Consider the following 24,164-nt stretch of genomic DNA (forward strand, 5'->3'; position numbering starts at 1 on the left):
AGCTGAGTGGTAAATAGTTTTTTGAGGAAATTTGTTTTATAAAAAAAACATACTTAAGTTCTATGAGCATGAAAAGCCACCACCACCTTTTAGCAGTTTAAGAAGCATTTCTGTGGCATATCTTGATATATATTTCTAGATTTTATTTTTCAGAGTATATATAAGAAGTTTACTAAAAACACACATTTACATAACAAATAGTGCCAGATGAGGATGTATAGAAAGCAATTATTGGCCAAATTATTTATGTTGAATGTCTGGTTCTGATCTAAAATATCACATTTTGGTCTCAGTTGAGTGCTGCATTTATAATATAGGGAATAACTAATCCCTAAACAAATATATATTTGTATTACTTTCTGCAAAAATCATAGGTTAAGTCTTTTAGGTCTTTCTTCCAATAGTAAACTAATCTTGTTTAAATCTCCTGTTATGATTTTTATAACAATTTCTTAGACCACACAAGTGGTTAAAGGAACATGTGGTTAAAGGAAAAAGAGTACCACCAGGATTTTAAATAAATAAATAAACTTAATTGTAGAAGAAATATAATGTGCCTTTTTAATTTCTCTTTCTTTCTCTATTTTGATTTTAAGCTTCTATCCTTCATTCCAAAAGTCTGATTCTGATCTTGCATATGTTGGCATAGATCTGGACTAACAACAGTGAATCCAACGGATTTACACCAATATACGGGTGAACAAAATCAGGGTCAAACTTTTTTTGACAATTGAAATATATACAATGCAAAAATAATATCCTTAAAACATAAATTGAACTGCCCATTTAATAACAATTTCCCACCATATTTACAGCAACCTCTTATCTGACCATCTATGTCCCAAAATCTGTCCGTTCCCCCTTCAGCCAAAGTAGATGAACTTTGCAGCATACTCAGAACATTGACAAATCTGGGCCATGGAGGACCAATGACGGAAAATGAATTGCTAAATTGAGGACCCTGCCTTTCTGGAAAATCCCTTTCCAGGTGCAACCAAGTTGGGATGCAGCCATCATAAACTCATCTGCTAATTGCAACTTTGTGGGCACCACACAGGAAGAGAGTAAACAGACCTCACGTGATTTAGGGTGCAGTTTAGAACCCTTGTATGTTTTTTTAATAATATAGAAATGAAAACCTCTCATAAGCAGAGCCGTCCCTAGAGTACGGTGAATCGGGATGACTGCCCTGGGCCCCGCGCTTTGGGAGGCCCCACGCTTGGTGAGGAGGTGGGCGGGAAGGTGAAGCGGGAGGAGGGGCGAAGAGAAGCCCCCCTACCAACCTCCCACTCTCTTCAGTACCTCCTGCCTGCCGGTGGGCCCCACCAATTGGCACCTCCCCCTCCTTCCCAGTGCCTACTGCCAATCAGCTGTTTCGTCTGGAGGTGCGGGGGGGGGGGGGGGGGTGCGGAACTGGGTGGGGAAGAGGTGTGGTGGGAAGAAGCGAGGCAGGGCCTTTGGGGAAGGGGAGGAGTGGGGGCAGGGCCTACTGGAGCCAGGGGGAGCACCCCCAGCTGATAGAAACTCAGCGCCTATGTCCCAGGCACTGCGCTCTCCTTGGGTCAGCCCTGCTCATAAGATAATCCTTTTTTCACTAAACAGAAACAGGTCTTGCAGCAGGGAGTTTACTAAGTCATGGACTTGCAACTGGTGACCAGTATATGAAAGAAACATAATAGAGTTCTAGAGAATGAACACAAAGACATTTAAATCACTTCCATCTTTCCTTTCTATGATGCAGCTGTGAATTATGTGAATATTGCATCTGTAATTACAGCAGAACAGATGGTGAAGGTTTAGTTTTAAGTATATACATTACAATAACATATGCTGCCAAGTGATTGCTCAATCTACCAAGGGACTTGTTTCTCTCTAAGGGTCTGATCCAACAGCTCTTATATACGGAAAACTCTCACAGAATCTAGTGGGATTTTTGCCTCCATAAGGGTTGGGTTTGCAAGGTTTCAGGGATGAAATATATTAGACAGAAATAGGCTTCCGGCTATGTTCTCTGCATCAGAGAATTTTCTAGGGTATAAGTTTCACTGTGACAGGTTCCATGTTCTAAGTGGCTTTAAAAAAAGCCATCAATTGATCAATATGGGGCCCTTGGTCATGCTCTCTGACAGCAATATTAAACTTGATCGCTATTTACAAAATATTTACCATAAGCCATTTTCCTTTAAAAATAATCACATCTTTAAATTACAAACAAAATCTAGCCAAAGGAAATAAAATAATAATTACCAGTAGTTTGTTTTCTTTGATAACACACAGTAGTTTGGTCCATTGTCCAAATCGCTTCTTTCTCAAGAGGAAGGCACAAATTTTGGCATCCTTTACGAGGTCCATAGAAGCCTCCTCAGAAGGCCACTGATGTCTCATTTTTTTCCCTTTTCCATCCTCCTCCTCTTCATCATAAGATTCGTAAGAGCTGCTCATAGCATCTGAGTCATAATCTTTAAGGAAAGTATAAAAGTACCCAGTTAAAACTATCAGCCATGAAACACACCTATAAAACTGAACAACTGTAACGGATCTATTTTAAGTACTACCTTTTATTCTAAAGACAAACCAAAAACAATATATTTTTCAATCCTCAGTAATATGAATACATTAAGTTTATTGAGTATGAGATGCTATAAAAATGAGAACTGCATCATCATTAGATTTAACTATATAACCATAATTATACCCCTGGAATTTTAACTAAAACTATAACTTGGGAATTAATACTTAACACTTAGATACTGCTTATTTTGAAAATGCTACTTGCAATTTCATTTTCCCCCCTTTTGCAGCTTTTCTAGAGGAAGCGATTATAATCTTTCCCCATTCCTTAATGTAATACTAAATTCTTGCTGACAATGTCTGCATGGAAAGAAAGAAACGTAAATATTAAGGACATAGCACGTAGAGAAATAAACATGGAGTATGACAGAGCTCACAAGGAATCAAGTATTTCTGTATGTTCAAATATTTTACACCATATACAGTAGAAAAATACAGGTCTGTACAAAATGTCATACAATTATAACAGGCAACAAGTTACAAACCATGAAACAATTAATGCTAATGTAGACAGTGCCATTGATTGCATCAGTGCCTCTGCTGATGTTGAAAGCATTCTGAAGAAACTCTCCCCTTATGTTCCTTACCTAATCCAAAGCTCATTGACATCAATGGCAAGACTCTGATTTAAGTGGGCTTCTTATCACCCCCTTTGTTATCAAGAGCCAGGAGTTAGTTCTCTACTACTTGAAAACTTTGTTATCTTTATCACAGAACTCTGTACCCCCTACTAAATGATGGCCTTTCTGCCAGCTGGTATGCCTAGAAGCTCCAGAAGATACAATCCTTCCTAAGCTGTGGAATGACAGGGCTCAGCAATAAGCCAATGCAAGGCAGCAGCTAAAAGCTACAAATGAATCCAAAGTTAAGAAACACGACAAGGTTTTTATTGTTTAAAAAAATAATAAAATGGAATAAAGGGAAGGGTGGGAAAGGTTAGGGATTGTCTATTATTTAATTTAAACTGGCAAACTGGGAAATGGTTTTATATTAAAGACTGTTCATTTTCTCATAATCATGTAAAATAATATGTGAGATCTCCATCTCTTCTAATTACCTCCCTGAAAACCAGGACAAAAGAGCCTAAACAAAAACACCCTTCTGGTGGGGTTATCCAGGAAGCTCTATGAAAGTTTACACTACTAAATTAGAAAATGCCTAGGAGGCCACTGATCAAACTCAGACATCCAAAAGAACACCCACATGTTACCTGCAGAGACAGAAGAGTTAAAGTGGTGAAATTACTAAACATGAAAATGCAGAATTCAGTAGTAAAACCAGCATCTACAGAGAGTCCTGACTCTCTCCTTGCCCTAGAGTGATATCCAGAATCCTGGTCCACCCCTCTGGCAACAATAATCCTCCTTGAAAGGCAGCTCCTGACTCACACTACATTCTTCCTGTATTCAGGACCAGCAATACTTTCAGGGGCCATGAGTTGCCTCCTTCCCCTCTTCCAATCTAACAGTGATCTAGGGCACAATTAGGCCACCCATGTCCTGCTCTGCTCACAGCTTCTAGCAGTGGGGCTGGGGCGGTGGGGGTGGGGTGGGGGTGTCCTACTCCCTGTCCAAAGCCATATTTTCTTTTTTAATTTTAAAGTTTGTTGTGACTCTACTCTATTCTCTGCCACCAGACTCCCTCTGAATGCATCCGATGAAGTGAGCTGTAGCTCACGAAAGCTTAAGCTCAAATAAATTTGTTAGTCTCTAAGCTGCCACAAGTACTCCTGTTCTTTTTTCTGAATCTGAAAACTCTCAAAGAGGTGGCCAGCAGTGGTGGAGAGCAGAAAAGACGAAAAACCACTATAGTGTTTAAATAAAGTGAGAAGAAGGGACCCCCATTCCTGATGGTGTGTATCAATTTAATCACAGGTGGGATTTCTATCTCCAAAATGAACTGACAAGGCTCTTTGTTAAAGATCAGTTCCAAATAAGAGAGCATATAGAATCTACACACTTCCAATATTGCTTTCATTAGGTCACATTTAAGACTCTTCTGCTGTATTACGGACACACTTTGAAGAAATAGTGTTATGTGAACAGAACAATAACTACTTCTTATCAGATGAGAGCCTAGCAAAATACCTTTTCTATCTGCATTTTTAGTGTACCTGACACTGAGGAGGCAAAAGGCAATACTGTATCTGTCTTTGCCGTATTTTAATAAACCATTTCCATTTTAACTTTCTCATATTCCACAAAAGAATGTTCCACCTACCAAATACCATTGTTATCAGTCATCTCCATACTATATTATGAAGGATTGGTTTCTTTTTACCTCAAGCCCCAAGCAAATATCTTGTTTCCATCACTGCTTTTCAGCACAGTAATTTGATTAACTGCACTTTTTTTCACAACACCTACGTACTTTCATCAAGGTTATTAATATCCCAGTTATGGAGGTGCTAGTGGGGACTCAAAATTTAAAGGTTCAGTTTTGCATTTCAAGTATCCATACACACAGACACACACCACCACATGCCACTCTGCATCCAACAATTTACGAAGTCTTGATTTGGAATGTATATACACATTATTAAAAAAATATATATAATTACAGACCAAGTCATATTTTATAAGACATCTTATTTTGGCACATTGTTTTGACCCAGAGTTCTCCCTTTGGGCTGTGTCATTTATCCCTGCATAAAATACTTATTCACCTGGCTCCCTTCTACCCCAGTTTCTGTTGCCATCATGGTACAAACAAGGGCAATTATCAATACTGAGTAACCATGTAATCTTGGCACTGTAAACCCTCGCCCTTCCTCACAACACCTCCTCTGTGCTTCCTTATTCACGTTCTCCACACCATTCATGCTTTTATAGATCTCTGCCTTAAGCCTGCAGATTTAAGCTTTCCTTTTAAAAAAAGTTTCTAGTCCTTGCTGTTGCAAAGATAACCTTCCAAGTGTGATCTGAATGAGAAAGATGCAGATCCACTGAAGTAATTCAGAAACCTGATGGCAACAAAAGGGAAACTGACAAGCAAGTTGTCAGTTCAACTGTTTACCAAGACAATGAGCTACAGCAGAGGTGTACAGTGGTGATCTTCATGGGAAAGATTTTTTTAAAAAGTTAGGGGAAGGGGGAGTAGTGAGACCTTACCCCACCCCCTCGGCAGCAGACAGGACACTGTGGGAGGACAGGGTAGTCGAGAATGCCAACCCAACACTCAGAATACATTAAGGTTGATGCAAAGAGAGATTGCTCCTTTTTCCCCAGCAACACAGGGTGGAGGGAAGGGGTTCAAGACCATCCACACTCACTAGCCAGAGATTAATGTCTCTATAACCTACAGTGACTTGACCTTCCACTAGACCTCAACATTTCATACCAGCAAAACACACACAATGATCAAGATTATTTTAAAAAGGTGTTTAAAGTTAGACTCCTAAATCCTCATTTAGGTTCCTAAACTAAGTGGTCTGACTTTCAAAAGTGCAGAGCATCCAGTAGCTCCCACTGACTTTTGAGTCCAAGCTCTATTGTAATATGTACTGTATAGGAAGAATTCAATTTTTTTTTTAAATATAATTTCAACAGATAATATCAATGTTTATTTTAAAGCAATTTTTCCAATTTTTCTCAATTTTAATGTGGGAAATTATGGGGGGTTCAGACAACAGGGGAGTCAGACACCAATTTAATTACAGTAAACCCTGGGAGTTAAAAAATTAATGCGTTATAACTGTCAAAACACAAATTGTCGACATCACATGTCAAAATATACAAATTAAGTATCCTTAAATCAAACTTTACTAAGTTCTCAAGTAGCATTTTTCTTACTTGCCTCACTGTAAATTTTGATTGTTATCAGTGGAAATATCTGGGGGGGAGTTGTGTATGAATGTGAAATCAACGTTCACCGACATTGACCAGTAAAAATCTAATCCTTCCAAGCCTAGTTACATATATATATACTTTTTGGCAGAGCCTGATGGTTATTCTAGTATCTGTTATATGAATTACATGCTTTTCTGTGTACAAAAATACAAATTGTTAAGGAAAATAATATACTCTAACACATTTTCACATTATTCCGAATAAGATATTCAAAGGATTAACCTGAAGCTAATTTAAAGTAGGTCACTCTGGATCAGTATTTTTCAATAAATGGAGATGGAAAAAAAAAGTCATCATCGGCTGAGGCACACTTCAACTTGTTCTTATCTGCAGATAAATATTTATTTACAGACCACAGACAGGGAAATCACCATCATTTTGTTTTCATGAACTATACTCCTGTGGAGTTTTCACCTTTTTATAGGAACATAGAAGATGTGAGCCTATTTACTGTTAATTATATTAGAAAAAATATTCTTATTACAGTAGAACCTCAGGAGTTACGAACACCAGAGTTACGAAATGACCGGTCAACCACAGACCTCATTTGGAACCGGAAGTGGGCAATCAGGCAGCAGCAGAGAAAAAAAGAAGAAAAAAACAAATACAGTACAGTAGAGTACAGTACTGTGCTAAACATAAACTACTAAAAAAAATGGAAACGTTTAAAGATTTGACAAGGTAGGGAAACTGTTTCTGTGCTTATTTCATTTAAATTAAAATGGTTAAAAGCAGCATTTTTATTCTGCATAGTAGCTTCAAAGCTGTATTAAGTCAGTATTCAGTTGTACACTTTTGAAAGAACAACCCTAACATTTTGTTCAGAGTTACAAAGATTTCAGAGTTATGAACAACCTCGATCCCCTCGTGACTCTGAGGTTCTACTGTATGAAGAAACATATACCATAGAGAGCTACATCTGGTTGAACATTTATTTAATCCATTAGAGCTGGCATTCTCTCTTTTTTTCCTCCGCTTCTTCATGATGCTGTTCTTGTAGTCTGGGCCCTTAGAACCTGTGTCTTCTCAATCACATCCACCTCAAAAACAGCACCGTATCCCGGCTGCAGTTATTACGAGTAAAGTGAGTTTGGTGGTTTTATGTTAGTCACTTATGTTCGTATTATTCACAAAGCCATAAGACAAGCTAGCACAAATGAGCTCAATGGGAATTTTGCTGGAGTAGATGGGTAACAAGCACTGAAGAAGGCCTACGGTGAATTTAGCCACTAACTTTACTACAGATAAACAGAGTTGTTGACAGTACTTATATTCTTCTAGAGGGGTTAAAGGATCGGATGACAAATACAAAAGGTAATGGAATTCAGCAGAGTTGAGGCAACATAGGTTATGAGTTACGCTAGTTATGCATATAACTTTTGTAAAAGTTATAACTTTGATTTATGGGAGTGGGGGATGGTCCATCTCTAAATGTTCCTGTGGGTCTGGATAGTAATGAAGATCAATAAAAATAAGTCTGAAATTTGGTTAGCGTGTTTTGGGTTTTAGCCCCACAGAAACAACTACTGCACAGTACTTTAAAATGCAGCTAATATTTTCTCCTTGAGCTGGACCCTTGCATTTAGCAGCTAACCGCGAACTGGCAGTTCACTGGGTCAGAGGGTGTGAGCAGGACCACCCTGCACTACTTCTGGGGGAGAAGCAGGGAGTGGACAGTCCCTGAGCACTGCTGAGGCTGAGCATGTCTACATTCATTTTACATTTTTTGGAACTCTTATTTTTTTGCCCGAATTGCCTAGGTTAAGTTATTCCTATTAACAAGTGCCAGATTTTCTTTGGTTTTGTTTTTTTTTATGTTTAGAGCTAATGCATACAGATCATTCTCCAAGAAAAACAAAGGACTCTCCCTAAACCACAGTGTACAAATGGCACACAGATCATTTGTTAGTGTTATAATGTTTCTCTTGTTTTATTATTTAGGAGAACAGATTTTATTTAGTCCTTCATTTAGATTTAAACAGCAATAAAAATGGTCTAACAAATTTAGGGTCATGAATGATGATGATCCAGCAGAAAAGTATTCGTACAGAAGTGATGAATTAACTCTGCCAGACAATAAATAAGATCAGCAAAAGAAACCTTTTTACCTCCTCCAACCCACTGGAAAACACCCTCCATCTTTTAGTACTTAAATGTCCAGCTCACTAAACCTGCACAACAGGCAGGCATGCCATCATTCTATCACTGTGATCCAATCATACGTCAGTGTAAGATAGATTAGACTGGGTAAGTATCTGGATATGATCATGGGAGACCTGAGTGCTGAGATAATTGGTTTTGGTGATTGATTAGGAGGTAGCACTCTGTCCCCGAGTTGATATTGAACTAGTGTCACAGGATAGCATTGGAGGTACTGGTCACTCACATCGGAAACTGCTGTGGGGTCAAGCATGCCTACCTGATCCCCCTGTCCTAAACCAGCCACAATCTATCCTTACAGACACAGACAATAGTGAGCCCTTCACATAAAATTCTTAACTATAGAGGATGTAAAGAGAGAACAGTTTTCTTTTTTGTTTATGTCTTCGTGTTTTAAAGCACTGAAAGTCACTAAAACTGACAATTGCTTAGGATGGCATCAGGATATATATTACTCACTGGAAGTGATATATTCAGGAGCCTTTCCAGGACTAAGTGGCACCGCCTCCTCATAGTAGCCTTCAGGAAGGGACGATGTTGGTAGCGGTGGAGGCCCATTATCTGGTGGCTAAATGAAGAAAGAAATGAATGAGATCAAAAGCCCAACAGATCACTGATCAATAAAATGCGCCTAATATGTCCGCTAATGTTCACTGCTAATTATGGGACCACTACCAAGGTTAGCAATGACAACTAATTCTCTTGTGACTTTTTGCTTCTTTATACAACAGAGGTTGTGGAGAGTAGCAGCTTTTGGAAAGAAAATCGGTCCAAGTTTCAAGCTCCATGGGTTGTTATAATAAAATAATAGGTTAGTCGTTGAGATTAGCAAAGCAGCAGAAGGAATTTAGCCACACCATCTTCCATATCCTGGGGATATGTTCTGAAGCCTCACAGGGCCCAAATCTGTCTCCATTGCTCATGTCGAGTAGTACCTTACTCTGTAAATACTACAAGTGATTCCAGCAGGACAACATGCAGACTAAAGTATTACTCAGCATCATCAGAGTAGCAGAACTGGGATAAAGGATTGAAACTACATTAAAAAAATACTCTTACTATGTAAATATTAAGAGGTCAAAAACGTTTTACAGTCTAACATCTTGAAAGGAAGACTTTTTTTTTTTTTTTATTTAAGAACTATAAACTCAGGATCCTACAATAGAATCCATGCAGCTGGACTCTATCTTTGCATGGAATCCCATTCAAGGATTTTTCGTGCAGACAATTGTACAGGATCAGGGCGGAAGATGCTAACAGTGTGCTGTTTTACAGAGACACAAATGTTCATGTTGTAAAAGGACATAAATATACCCTCCACTAACAATGCACAGACCATTTTAATACCAAATTCACTGGATTGGAAGAGACCTTTGGTGGATCACCTAGTGCATAGTTCAGGGATCAGTTAGTTCTTCAGTTACATTATATTTCTGAATGAATGAGTTAATCCACATAACTTTATGCAGAGCCTTCTGCAGGTGACAATATAATAGTTCAGAAAATCGACACTTACTGATAAATATTCAAATTTTAAAATGCTGGCTTTCTAAATATAATCTGTTTTGAATTTTAAACACTAGTTGCTGATAGGCTGATACAGTAGCAAGGTAAATTTTAGTATTGCATGATTTATACCATATCAGGTTACTGTCATATTTCTTTGACAAGCAGGAAAACCACCATATTTTATAGATTTCACTCATGTTTGCTGCAAGATCTTAATCCTACAGTTTCACACTGAAGGGAATTTGTATACCGCCTTTCAATACCACAGGCTTATTGTATGCTATGTTACATCTTTTTCTACACCTTATCTCTGGGTAATCTCATTTGCAAACACAAATTCAACTACCATGTCAATGCTGAGAACTCAGATCTACCTCTCTATTTCAGACCAGTCTCCTTTTGACCAAACAAATATCTTGTCCTGCCTCCCTGACATCTCCTTACAGATATCTAACGTCAATTCAGGCTCAATGTGGCTAAAACAGAGCTCTTAATCTCCTCCCTCCCTCCCAAGTCCTCTCTGCTATCTCCTCTCCCAATCACTAGGCACACCACCATCCTGCCTGTCACGGAGGCCTGTAACCTGGGTATCATCCCTCCCTTCAGGTCATCAAATTCACGCTATGTCTAAATTTTACTGATTCTTTCTGCATAACATCTCTAAGCTACAGCCTTTTAAAATCCATCCTCATAGCTAAAACTCTCATCCAAGTTCTTATCATCTCATGTCTTGATTACTGCAACATCCTTCTCTCTTGCATCGACAAACACAATCTTGCTCTGCTTGTATCCATTCAGAATGCTGCTGCATTTTCCAAGAACATCACTTTGACCATGTGTGATCAAATCTACCCCTGTATTCACAGCCTACACAGTACATAGTCTACTATAGTAATCTTTGTACAAAATACATCTTGTGAGGTAGCATTTGAAAACTAGTAACTCACTGGTCCATAATATCATGGTGAAATGTGTGTAGCAACATTATATGTAATGTCATAAACATGAGGTGAACACATTTTACACCTACCAGACAAGTCAGTTTCTCAAAGACAGAGCAAAAGCTGACACCTCTAGCTAGCCAAGTATCATCAAACCTGATGGCCAATCACCTGTCAAATGGCCATTCTTTGGCATGGATGAGGGGCAGGAACAAACAGATCTTCATTTTAGTAAACACCACCAACCACTTTCTCTATCAGACATGGGGGAAGTGGAGGAATGACAAAGGAAGCAGCCCTTTGACTTTGGGAAAGATCCTGACCTGAAATTTGGTAAGCCTTGTTGCTGGGAGCATGTGGTAAGAATTTATCTTGAACGAAGTCCACTTTGTTAAGTTTTAGCACCAGAAAGTGTTTTATCTTTATCTCTCTTGTAACCATTTCTGACTTGAATTCCTTATACCTGTACTCCTTTAAAATCTTTTTCTTTGTAGTAAAATAAACTTATTTTATTTTTTAATCAAAACTAACCCTGTGTTGTAAATTGTTTGGTAACTTCAATTAAAGTAGCGAACTGTTATATATTGTTCTCTCACAGGGACATCGGACCTAAAATATCTCATCTATCACTGGAGAGGGCTGGATACTTCAGAACACATGTTTTCTAGGGAAAATCTGGGACTGAGAATGTGTTGGGGTCAGCCTGCAAGTGGTAACCAAGGCTGGTGGAAGCCAGAGTGTGCCTGGAGTGTGCTGGCAGGCTGGAGCTATACACAGACACTCAGAGTGTGACCTGCTTGCTATTTGTGAGGAGCCTAGGCTGGGAGGTACAGCAGCAAAGCATTGTGAAGCACGCCAGGATACAAGGCAGGTGGTGACACAACCCCTCACTGGTCTGGATTGAATCCTGGAATGTCATACCATGTTACCCCTCTCTTTGCATCCCTCCACTGGCTCTCCTTCTCTATCACACATAACATAAGCTGCTTGTATTCACTTTCAAGGCAATTCATAGTCAATCCCAACCTACCTATCATTCGCTATTGAGCTGTCAATGCTCACCTCTGATGAGCCCATGATGACAGCCTTCGTCACACTCCATTTTTAGACAAACACCTTGTCTGATTCTGCTAAACTGCAGGCCTACTCTGAACACATGATCGGCCAAATAAAATAATCTTTCAAGTTTATCTGTTGCTGCATAGAATCATAAAATATCAGGGTTGGAAGGGACCTCAGGAGGTCTAGTCCAACCCCCTGCTCAAAGCAGGACCAATCCCCAACTAAATCATCCCAGCCAGGGCTTTGTCAAGCCTGACCTTAAAAACTTCTAAGGAAGGAGATTCCACCACCTCCCTAGGTAACGCATTCCAGTGTTTCACCACCCTCCCAGTGAAAAGGTTTTTCCTAATATCCAACCTAAATCTCCCCCATTGCAACTTGAGACCATTACTCCTTGTCCTGTCATCCGCTACCACTGAAAATAGTCTAGATCCATCCTCTTTGGAACTACCTTTCAGGTAGTTGAAAGCAGCTATCAAATCCCCCCTCATTCTTCTCTTCTGTAGACTAAACAATCCCAGTTCCCTCAACCTCTCCTCATAAGTCATGTGTTCCAGTCCCCTAATCATTTTTGTTGCCCTCCACTGGACTCTCTCCAATTTCTCCACATCCTTCTTGTAGTGTGGGGCCCAAAACTGGACACAGTACTCCAGATGAGGCCTCACCAATGCCAAATAGAAGGGAATGATCACATCCCTCGATCTGCTGGCAATGCTCCTACTTATACAGCCCAAAATGCCGTTAGCCTTCTTGGCAACAAGGGCACACTGTTGACTCATATCCAGCTTCTTGTCCACTTCTTGGACCTAATCACATCAGCCACACCCTCAGGGGCTCGTTCACCTGCACATCTACCAATGTGAAATATGCCATCATGTGCCAGCAATGCCCCTCCGCCAAACCGGACAGTCTCTACACAAAAGAATAAATGGACACAAATCAGACGTCAAGAATTATAAAATTCAAACACCAGTCAGTGACTTCAACCTCCCTGGACACTCAATTACAGACCTAAAAGTGGCAATTCTTCAACAAAAAAACTTCAAAAAACAGACTCCAACGAGAAACTGCAGAACTGGAAATAATTTGCAAACTGGACACCATCAAATTATGCCTGAATAAAGACTGGGAGTGGATGGGTCATTACACAAACTAAAAACTATTTCCCTATGCTCATTTTTCCCCCTACTGTTACTCACACCTTCTTGTCAACTGTTTGAAATGGGTCATCCTGATTACCACTCTAAAAGCGATTTTTCCTCCTGCTGATAATAATAGCCCACTGTAATTGATTTGTCTTGTTAGAGTTGGTAAGGCAACCCCCATCTTTTCATGTTCTCTGTATATCTATCTATCTATCTATCTAGGTTTCAGAGTAGCAGCTGTGTTAGTCTGTACTCACAAAAAGAAAAGGAGTACTTGTGGCACCTTAGAGACTAACCAATTTATTTGAGCATAAGCTTTCGTGAGCTACAGCTCACTTCATCGGATGCATGTAATGGGACAGGGCTGGATCTGGGGAAAAGCCATTGCCTTCAGCATATTGTGGCCAATGGTGTATGGGATTATTCAAACAAAACTAAAAAGGGGAGGGCCGGGTATGGAGATATGAATTTTTTCTCAACCTGGGATCAAACAGAGAAATCAATCTCATGTTCCCCCTACAGTAACCTTAGTGAAAACAATACAATCTTTCAATGTCATGCAAATAACACCACTCCTCGTAAGGAGAATTACCCTGTACCCTTTGGGGGATACTACTCCTCCTTTGCAAACACCTATATGACAAATGGGTGCAACCAACCCTTACTGGCCTTAATAGGCCATCACTGGGTGTGTGGGACCAGAGCTTATACCGCACTACCAGCTAATTGGTCAGGAATCTGTTATCCCATCCGACTCTTCCCACAATTCTTAGTGCTAGGAACCTTCCCTCGAGAACGCCTCCGCAATTTCAGGCGAAAAAGAAGGGACTTAACAGATGCCCAATGGTATATAAATAACATAAGCCCCTTAACCTGGGAAGAGGCCATTGGCGGTTCCTTAATACCATTAGGGGGAGTAATACACCATGCAAAAAGGCTCCTAAGGTTACAAGCAGTAGTTGAAATAATGGCAAATGAAACCGGAGAAAGTTTAAGAGCCCTGGCCAAAGAAACAGGGGCAATCCGACAGATGGCCCTCCAAAACCATCAGGCATTGGACATAGTGCTGGCGGCAAAAGGAGGGACTTGTGTTCTCATTTGGAAAAGACTGCTGTGTGTATATACACCAGACAACACCAGTGAGGTAATAGATCGTGCTAGCCACTTAGAACAAATCGCATATCTTCCCCACAAAGAGCCAAGTTCTTTATGGAAGTGGCTAAGTAACCTTTTCAATTTCTCTGGCATAGGAAACTGGTTGTTTCAGGGAGCCCTAACTCTCCTGTTTGGAATCCTAATAATTTTTGTATGTTTTCAGTTACTTTCCTGTTCTAGCCAAAATTGTGTCAGGAATGCGACACAGATAGCTGCCCCAAACCAGAGTGCTAATTTGATGATTTTAAATATTACTGATGAACAAAGAGATAAAGAACGATTGATATGTGGAACCCAGTAATTGTTGGTCATTGCGTAGCTTGACCTAAAGGAGGGATTGTGAAAGTAGAATGAATTATATTGAAATTATAATTCATTAAAGAAATGCTGCTTGAAGGGTTTGTTGAAATATAGTTGTCAGGAAGAGAAACATTAAGGAGTGTGAGACAATGAGTCCTCAAACTAATTAACTTAGAGCTCCTACTGAGCTAGGAGATTGGTAAATGTTAGTGTGCAAATAAGATATGTATATTTGTCAGTTTCTGCTTCCTTTTGTCTCTTATGTTAAATAAGTTAGCTTGAGCTTTTGCAGGAGGCTCACATATCTGGGTGCATTGGCAAAGCGCTTCGCTAATAAACAGAGTGGTCTGACAAATTTTGTGAGTCTTGAATCTGACTTTGACAATTTGACAATGCATCCGATGAAGTGAGCTGTAGCTCAAGAAAGCTTATGCTCAAATAAATTGGTTAGTCTCTAAGGTGCCACAAGTACTCCTTTTCTTTTTATATCTATCTATCTATCTTTCTACTGTATTTTCCACTCTATGCATCTGATGAAGTGGGTTTTGGCCCACGAAACTTATGCCCAAATAAATTTGTTAGTCTCTAAGGTGCCACAAGTAGTCCTCGTTCTTTTTGCTGTAACCCCTAGGTCCTTTTCTGCAGAACTGCTGCCGAGCCATTCGGTCCCTAGTCTGTAGCGGTGCATAGGATTCTTCCGTCCTAAGTGCAGGACTCTGCACTTGTCCTTGTTGAACCTCATCAGATTTCTTTTGGCCCAATTCTCTAATTTGTCTAGGTTCCTCTGTATCCTATCCCTACCCTCCAGTGTATCTACCACTCCTCCCAGTTTAGTGTCATCTGCAAACTTGCTGAGGGTGCAATCCACGCCATCCTCCAGATCATTAATGAAGATATTGAACAAAACCGGCCCCAGGACCGACCCTTGGGCACTCCACTTGATACCGGCTGCCAACTAGACCTGGAGCCATCGATCACTACCCATTGAGCCCGATGATCTAGCCAGCTTTCTATCCATCTTATAGTCCATTCATCCAGCCCATAACTTCTTTAATTTGCTGGCAAGAATACTGTGGGAGACCGTATCAAAAGCTTTGCTAAAGTCAAGGAATAACACATCCACTGCTTTCCCCTCATCCCCAAAGTCAGTTATCTTGTCATAGAAGGCAATCAGATTGGTCAGGCATGACTTGCCCTTTGTGAATCCATGCTGACTGTTCCTGATCACTTTCCGCTCCTCTAAGTGCTTCAAAATTAATTCCTTGAGGACCTGTTCCATGATTTTTCCAGGGACTGAGGTGAGGCTGAGTGGCCTGTAGTTCCCCGGATCCTCCTTCTTCCCTTTTTTAAAGATGGGCACTACATTGGCCTTTTCCAGTCGTCCGGGACCTCCCCCGATCACCATGAGTTTTCAAAGATAATGGCTAATGGCTTTGCAATCACATCCACCAACTCCTTTAGCACCCTCGGATACAGCGCATCCGGCCCCATGGACTTGTGCTCATCCAGCTTTTCTAATAGACAACCAATTAGATCAACCAATGTTGGATACCTAATGCTGAAAAACTGAGAGCGCATTGAGGGCAAGATTGCCTGTCGCCCTATGCATTTTCACAAGGGAGCAAACGGGTGCTAGCTATGAGCTACCTGCATTGCCGGACACCACACAGTGTGGACAGCAGCCTCTGTGGGGCTGACATTGCCCCTCTCACACAAGTGGACAGAACTTTGTTCTGCTGAGGCAGGGAAGAGAGGGAAAGTAATTTCCTACTGGTTTATATCAGTTGCAGATTACCTCTCTTTGGAGCAAGGGGCAAAACTAAATAATGAATTGTGACTCTTAGGGTCAGTTTGCTCCCTGGTCTGCTCTTGGATGTGTGCCTCCCCTTGCCCAGGAAGACTTTAATGTCCCAGTCTAGCCTTAAACTATTTTCCCATTGTGTGTGTGTGAGATCATATGTATATGTATGAACTTCCTATTATTAAACCAATTCATCTAGGAAATTTTGGTCTAGAGAGTCATGCATATTTTGATGCAGCACAGACACAAGGCTTCTAAGCTATCTTTTATTCAGCAATAAATAAGAGATTCCAATAGAGAACTGAAAAATGCTTGTTTTTAGTCTAAATGTTATTCAAAAAGAAAGTGGGAAAAAAAAGAAGGGAAATGAAACACAAATGGTGCTTGTCTGAATTCGACCCCTTTAGAGCACTGGTTACTTCACACAGCTGGAGCGGGTAAACATGTGCAGCCAATGTCAACACAGATGGAATCCATTTCTGAATTAACGGGGCCCTGGTTTCTGAAATGTATTTTGCAGTTCTTGCCATAGACAAAGTTTTAAAAACAATGAAAATCCCCCAGCACAATGGCTTTTGAAAGAGGCACAAATAGTAGAAACAACTGAAGGCACTTTTCAAAAATGTCCATTATAAAGAATGTTTTCTGATTAAAGTGAGACAGCTTGCTTTTGTCTTTTTTTTTTTTTTTTTAAAGCAGAAACATAGACCACATTCAAAGTCTGTACTGTAAACCCCTGTGTTTTCTATGAGATCTGGCACTCCTAATGCTTTGTACAGCAAATCAAAAATGTATGAATCTACATACAGACATTCTGATGTTATTGATATTTATAATTATTTTTTTAAAAAACATGTTATTGCTAGTTGCATTTCAATTCACTATAAAGTTGTAAATTTTTCTGGCAACTTTTCAAGAGCAGAACTTACATGGAATGCATCAAAACAGAACATCTGATTTCAATAAAACTTTATTAATTCATCTGCAAACGACAAGCATCCCCAAATGCAACTAGCTTGCTTATTAGATAAGATGATTAAGTCTGATGAAAATCAGGTAACCCTGCACAACTAGACAAATTGCTCCTATTTTTTTTACTTTTCTATCTGTCATATATCTTCTAATATTTAAGTTGGTATTATGTTACTACCTTTAAATGAAGTGCATCCTGACAACCTGACTACCCAGAGTCATTAAAGAAGCTATTGCACTTTCTGTAAGAGTAGCTATGATACCTCTATGTCCTTGCTAAATTTCTATTTTGTTCTAGCCAATCACTACAGATTAAGTAGTTACAGTCTCACCTGGCTAGAGTATTCTTCATTTCCTATCTGTAGCAAACGGCATGGGACTTGGAGGGACTACAGATGATTGGCAAAGACTCTAGCGCAAGGATGAGATACTGACCAAGAAAGTCACTACTAGTGGCAGATGCAAATTAAGAGGTGCCAGGGCTCAAGCAATTTTTTTACATTCATAACTGAAGCGCTGGGGCTAGGAACCGCCAAGCCTAGATGTGCTGGGGCTTAGCTCTGGCAAGCCCTGGCACAAATTAAGCACTGCCTAGCAGGGCATACTTCCCAGACTACAATACAAATAACTGCGGAACAGGACACAGAGTCTATCAGAGTACCTGCAAATCTCAGACGAGAGGCTTCAGGCATTCCAACAAAGCACCAAACAGCATTGGGTACTACATGCAGTTTAAAAAAAATGCAAGGTCATACTGCAGGGTTGGCCACATTGCAAGGAGCAAATGACACAGGAGTTTACCCACTACAGCCAGGTGAATCATCAGCTGTACATGCAGGACAGGATTTTGTTTAAAGGAGACAAAGCAGTAATTCCAGCAGAGTTAAGAGCTGACATAATGAGATGGATACACACTTCACACCTGGGGACAGCGGCTTATATGAAATGAAACAGGGAACATGTCTAATGAATGCCCAACAGAGAGTGTATACGCAACCGTATGAGGTGTGCAAAGAGTATAGGGACTAACAACAGATGGAGACTCTATAGCTTCATGAAATCCCATCCAACCCTGGGGAAAGACTGGCACAGACCTGTTCACTTTTAATGACAGGAACCACATGGTTACAGTAGACTACTTCTCCAATTTCTGAGAAGTGATCTCTCTAGAGGACACTCAGGCAAGGACTGTGATTAGGAAATTGAAGTTGCATTTTGCAAGGTATGGCATACTTGGCATGCTATGCTCAGACAGTAACAGTACACTGCACCAGAATTAAAACAATTCAGCGCCAAATGGGAATTTGAGCACAAGGTATCTTCCTCTAGATACCCAAAAAGGAATAAGAAGACGGAGTTCGCAGTAAAGACAGCCAAGAGACTGATGGTAAAGGCAAAACACGTAGGAAGGGATCCCTACCTCACAATGTTGGGTAATCGCAATACATGCTCCCCAGGGATCAGATTGTAGCCCAGTACAGAATTTATTTATTAAATAAAATTTACAAAACTCAAGTACAGTACACACCATTTAAATGACAAAAGGCAGACAAGAGTTACACCCGAACTCCATGGCACAGTGACAGAAGAAATGTGGAATTAATTTACCTCAGAGATTCAAAAGTAAAAAGAATTAAAAAATTAAATTTCTGTTTTATTTAGGATTAATAATGAAAGATTAATACATATCCACTTGGAGGTGTCACTTAGACAACTGGAAATATACAGATGAAGAACCCAGAAAATAAAGAAAAGGCAGAACAAATTTGTATATAAAATCAATAAGAATTGGTCTATGTACCAAAAAGGTTCAGGTGTAGAGAGAAGAGCGATGGTCCTTAATCAGAATTCTGGCAAATACCTCAATATAAATCCCAGGAAGACGGATTTAAATTATAGTCTCTGTGAAAGTACCAAGTCAGACGTGATTACTGATTTTTTATTCTAACTGTGCTAGGCTCCTGAAGGAGCTTACAAGGTATTTATGCAGATGGCATGATGAGGGGTTAAGACAAGAAACAGCAGACACAGGGAGAAGAAGAGAGACTGGACAGGGCAATGCCAATTAAATTATGCCATTATTCTGTGAAGGTTTGTCCACAGCATGATACAGTGAAGAGTTTTCTTTTAAAAAATGAAACAAAACAGGAGGAGAATTTGGGTAGGATTTTCACAAGTGGCCAGCATTGTCCTAACTCTGCCCCCATTGAAAGCAACAGGAGTTATATCATTGACTTCAGTGGGAGCAGAGTAGGCCAATGATGAGTGCTTTGGAAAATTTCACCTTTAAGTTTAAGCAAGTTTAAAAGAGGAAACCAGCTCAGGAATGGCATCGCATGGATAGGGAAGACATGGCAATAAGAAACTAGCAACAGAAGGTATGTCATTCCATGGATAGGGATGACATAGCAATAAGAAACTGGTAACATGATGAGACCCGACCACAGTAAATGAGAGTACAAGCTGTGGATCGCAACCAAGGGAACGTGTACCTCTGGGGGTACTCAGAGGTCTTCAATGGAGTATGTCAACTCATCTAGATATTTGCCTAGTTTTACAACAGGCTACATGAAAAGCGCTAGCGAAGTCAGTACAAACTAAAATTTCATACAGACACTGACTTGTTTATACTGCTGTACATACTATATCAGTGTTTCTCAACCCAGGGGGTCACAATTTATTTTATAATTATATGGTAAAAATGAGAAAGTAAGCATTTTTCAGTAAAAGGGTGCTGTGACACTTTTGTATTTTTTGGTCTAATTTTGTAAGCAAGTAGTTTTTAAATAAGGTGAAACTTGGGGGTACGCAAGACAAATCAGCCTCCTGAAAGGGGTACAGCAGTCTGAAAAGGTTGAGAGCCATTGATCTAGAAAAGCAATGGCAGCAACAAGCAAAATAACACTCTTATAGTCCAGTGGGTCGAAGTTCACCAACAGATCTAATACAATTAGAAGAGATGACATTCTGCTTCATTTAGACAGACAGTTAGGTCACTTTCTATGCCTTTAGTAGAGAAATTTGAGTCAACTGTAAACCCTAACTGTAATGGATTGAGCAAATGGCTGAACTGTAGTAAAAGCCAATCCAAGACTGTATGCCCTTGCAGGCTGGAGAAGAAGAAAGCTTTGAAACAGGATTCAATTTATGTTATTCTTCATAAAAGGGTGTCACAAAATTCTCAGAATTAGATCACTTAATCAAAGACATTCCTATGATGCTATATACAAATGTGAAATAAAGAATAATAAATAAAATAAAATAAAACAAAATAATAATAATAATACCCAAGACCAATTCAAGTATCAGGGAAAACATAGGAATGGCAAAGGGAACAGAATTCTGAAGGACAACATAGCCAGAAGAAAGGACAGAAACTATAGGCATCCAAAGTCTGAATTTTTTAGCTTCATTTACTTATGCAAACGCCTCCCCAGATGATCTCTGGACCCAGACCCACAGAACCAGTTACACATGCACATTTAACAAAGACATGGCTAGAAGGGGAAAAAAATTTTCAAAGAACCAGCCAATCATGTTCAGTTGAGGAAGGCTGTCCTCCAGTCACTGGAACATACACAGGTTTGGGTTCCTTCCAGAGTCTTCACTGTAATTGGATACTCAAGATTAGCTGCAAGAATACCAATAGATGCAAGAATCAGCCTTTTCCATGCCTATGTGGTCACGATGCTGCTCCCCACGCTGACAAATGTTACCCTGGTCATGGAGACCCACGGAATTACCACCTCCAATCTTGAGCACTGCAACATACAGTGAGGTCAGTGGCAGACCCAGGGACAGAATCTAGCTCTGACTCCCAGCCCTGTGCTTTAAACACAAGACCACCCTGCCTCAGCGTTTGAGCAGCTAGCTGTTGTTATAACTTATGTATAAGTCTGAGTTATATTGTCAACTGTTTGGGGGAGGGACATCATCATTTATATGGCTGCAAAGTGTTTGCACTTTGTAAACAATAACTCTAACATTTTCCTCTGAGTGCCACACACGTTTTGTAGAAACTCATAATCCGGAAGTCAGCCTTCTACATTTAACTTATTTTAACTTCAATATTTGCAAAAAAGATTTTATAAAAAATCATACCAGTTGTAGGCTAGAAACATAGTCTTTTAAATATTACCATTTATGAACTAATAATCTGAACTGAAACCAACAATTGAATGCAGATCTGTATTTATTGGAATATATATATTCAATTTACTCGGGCTCTGTCATCTTAACATTCAACAACAATATTCAAATTCCTCTACATCCCCCAATGGCTGGAAGGTGCCTCAGGGACCAGACAAAGAAAGGTAGCTGGGACCAGCCATGAAACAACTGCTTACAGACTACAGTGAAGCACTGCAAATTCTCTTAAAGAAGCAATCATGCAAAATATACCTGATTAAAGAGGGGTGGTATTTCCTGCATTTTGAAGAGAACCTCTTGACATCTCTGTATCTAGAACCTTACTGAATGGGGGGCTACCTGGATAACAACTCCCAACAGCACGGCTACAAGACAAAGCCTACCCTTTCATTAAATACCAGCAATGTACATGACACTGTACAGACATAGAATATGCTGAGGTCCCTCCACCGGACTTTGGTCTTATATAGGCATAGATAAAACCAGGGGTGGAGATGAAGTGGTCTTGTAATCTTGCATAAGGCATCATTGACATGCATCCCAGAAGAAAAGCATTTTGGAGACATTTGAAGGAGAAGAGGAAAGTTGGTTGGTGCATAAAAAGAGGAAGACAGACACTACTTAGCCACTTTCATAGCCCCATAGCAGAGGGAAATCTGAAATACTTGGGGAAAGAACTGGTGCCAGCCTGAAGCATACAAGACTGTTGATAAAGGAGCTCAAGCCAAGAAGCAAAGTCCCTAGCTAGGTTCAGTTCGAGGTGGTGGTGGGGGCGAAGAAAAGACAGGTCTGGAACATTTCTTGTGCTTGCTTGGAAAGAAATTTGGAGTGAGGTCAGAGTATTAAGAAAGGGAGTTGTAGACCCAGGAGCTATCAGGGCTTCCAAGAGAACAGCGTACAATTTGCCACATGGCAACTCAAATCAAGAAGAATGGGTCATACTGCATTGTAAATGAGGAAGTAAAACATAGTGACAGTTGCAGAGTGATCAGTAAACGCAAGCATATTTCCAGATCACATATCAGCACTACTGCACACAAGTCAGAGACAGAAAAGTGAAGAAAAAGAGCCGAACTGGATTGTGGGGGTCTAATGCTGAACATGTGTTACTTCTACATTCATCTGAAAATGTAAATATGCTATTAATTGAAGTTAGCCTCCTCATAGGGAAGCACTAGGTTTAATATCGTAGTTTGGGGGGGGAATCAGAATTTTTAATAAAATTCTTTTCTAGTGTCTTTTAAGAATATTTAAAGTATTCTTTTTAATACACTATGGTAATATAAAGAAATAGTTTGGGAACGGTATTTTTATATTGTGGTGTGGGGAGGGGAAACCCAGACACAATGATCACTAATGTTACCTTCGCTACTAAAAACAGATTTAATCTAGTCATTTGTCTTTGTAATATGTCGTTCTGTATTTGTGAGCTGTAGCTCACGAAAGCTTATGCTCAAATAAATTGGTTAGTCTCTAAGGTGCCACAAGTACTCCTTTTCTTTTTGCGAATACAGACTAACACGGCTGTTACTCTGAAAAAAGACACATTAGTAAATGTACAAACAGCATTAGAGTCACAGAGTCTAAGGCTAGAAGGAGCCACCAAACACCTCGTCCTACTGACTGTATATCACAGGCCACCAACCCCACACAGTACCTGAACACTAAACCCAACAACCAAAATTAGATCTTCCTGTATAATATTTGGACCTCCTCTGCATTGACAATAACTCCCAACTTTGTATGATTACCAAATTTCATTAGCAAATCCTTTGTGCTAAAGCCATTAACAAAAATATTGAATAAGATTGGTCGGAAGACCAACCTTTGAGGAATTTCACTAGTAACCTCCTTCTAGTCCGATAATCCACCTTTCAGCACAACCCATTGCCTTCTCCCCTTTAGCCAGTTCCTTATTCATCTTACAATTCTTGTAATAAGCCCCATCTCCCCTAATTTCACTAATCATTTCCCTTGTGCTACTGTGCAAATGCTTTAAGTATATCAGATCTACTGCACTTCCCTTTTCTAAAAAATCAGTTATTTTCTCAAAGAAGGAAATCAGGTTAGTCTGGCATTATCTACCTTTGGTAAACACATGTTGCATTATATCCCCTTTACCATTTACTTCCATTAATTTAATTATTCTTTCCTTCATGAACCACTAGCGTGTCTTTGGCTGTAGCCTTAAAAGTAATAAGCTGCCAACAGAATCTACAGTACTAAAAATCTAGCATTATTGTTAATTATGGAGATGCTATTCAAGGTCCTTTTAAATTGAAATCATTAGTCAGCTTTTAACCATACTCAAATGGCTTTAATCAATGAACTTTTAATGAATTTACACAATTTGACCTTTTAATACAAGGAAGGAAAAAAGCTAATTTCCAACATTTTTCTGAAAGGAAAAAATATGTAACAATGTCGTAGAACTCTATTTTTATAAGGGAGACCAGACAGTAATGAGTAATATTGAACCCTAGAAGAAGTCTTGATATAAAATAAAGAGACCCAATTTCCTCTTTAGTATTCAAGAAGTGTATTTTTCTTA

At 39.7% G+C, this 24,164-nt stretch overlaps 1 protein-coding gene across 3 annotated transcripts in view; it reads right to left on the bottom strand.

Moving 5' to 3' along the window:
- AFAP1 (actin filament associated protein 1) overlaps positions 1-24,164 on the bottom strand; it is a 170,423-nt gene that overhangs the window by 61,689 nt on the left and 84,570 nt on the right. For all 3 annotated transcript variants that reach the window (XM_037898121.2, XM_037898123.2, XM_007056505.4), the window contains 2 exons: positions 9,039-9,147; positions 2,248-2,459 (listed from right to left, as the gene is read on the bottom strand). In XM_037898121.2, the coding sequence (XP_037754049.1) occupies positions 2,248-2,459; positions 9,039-9,147 (321 nt within the window). The remainder of the gene's footprint in view (positions 1-2,247; positions 2,460-9,038; positions 9,148-24,164) is intronic.

This window comes from Chelonia mydas, chromosome 4 (assembly GCF_015237465.2).
Source record: "Chelonia mydas isolate rCheMyd1 chromosome 4, rCheMyd1.pri.v2, whole genome shotgun sequence".
Taxonomy (NCBI): domain Eukaryota; kingdom Metazoa; phylum Chordata; order Testudines; family Cheloniidae; genus Chelonia; species Chelonia mydas.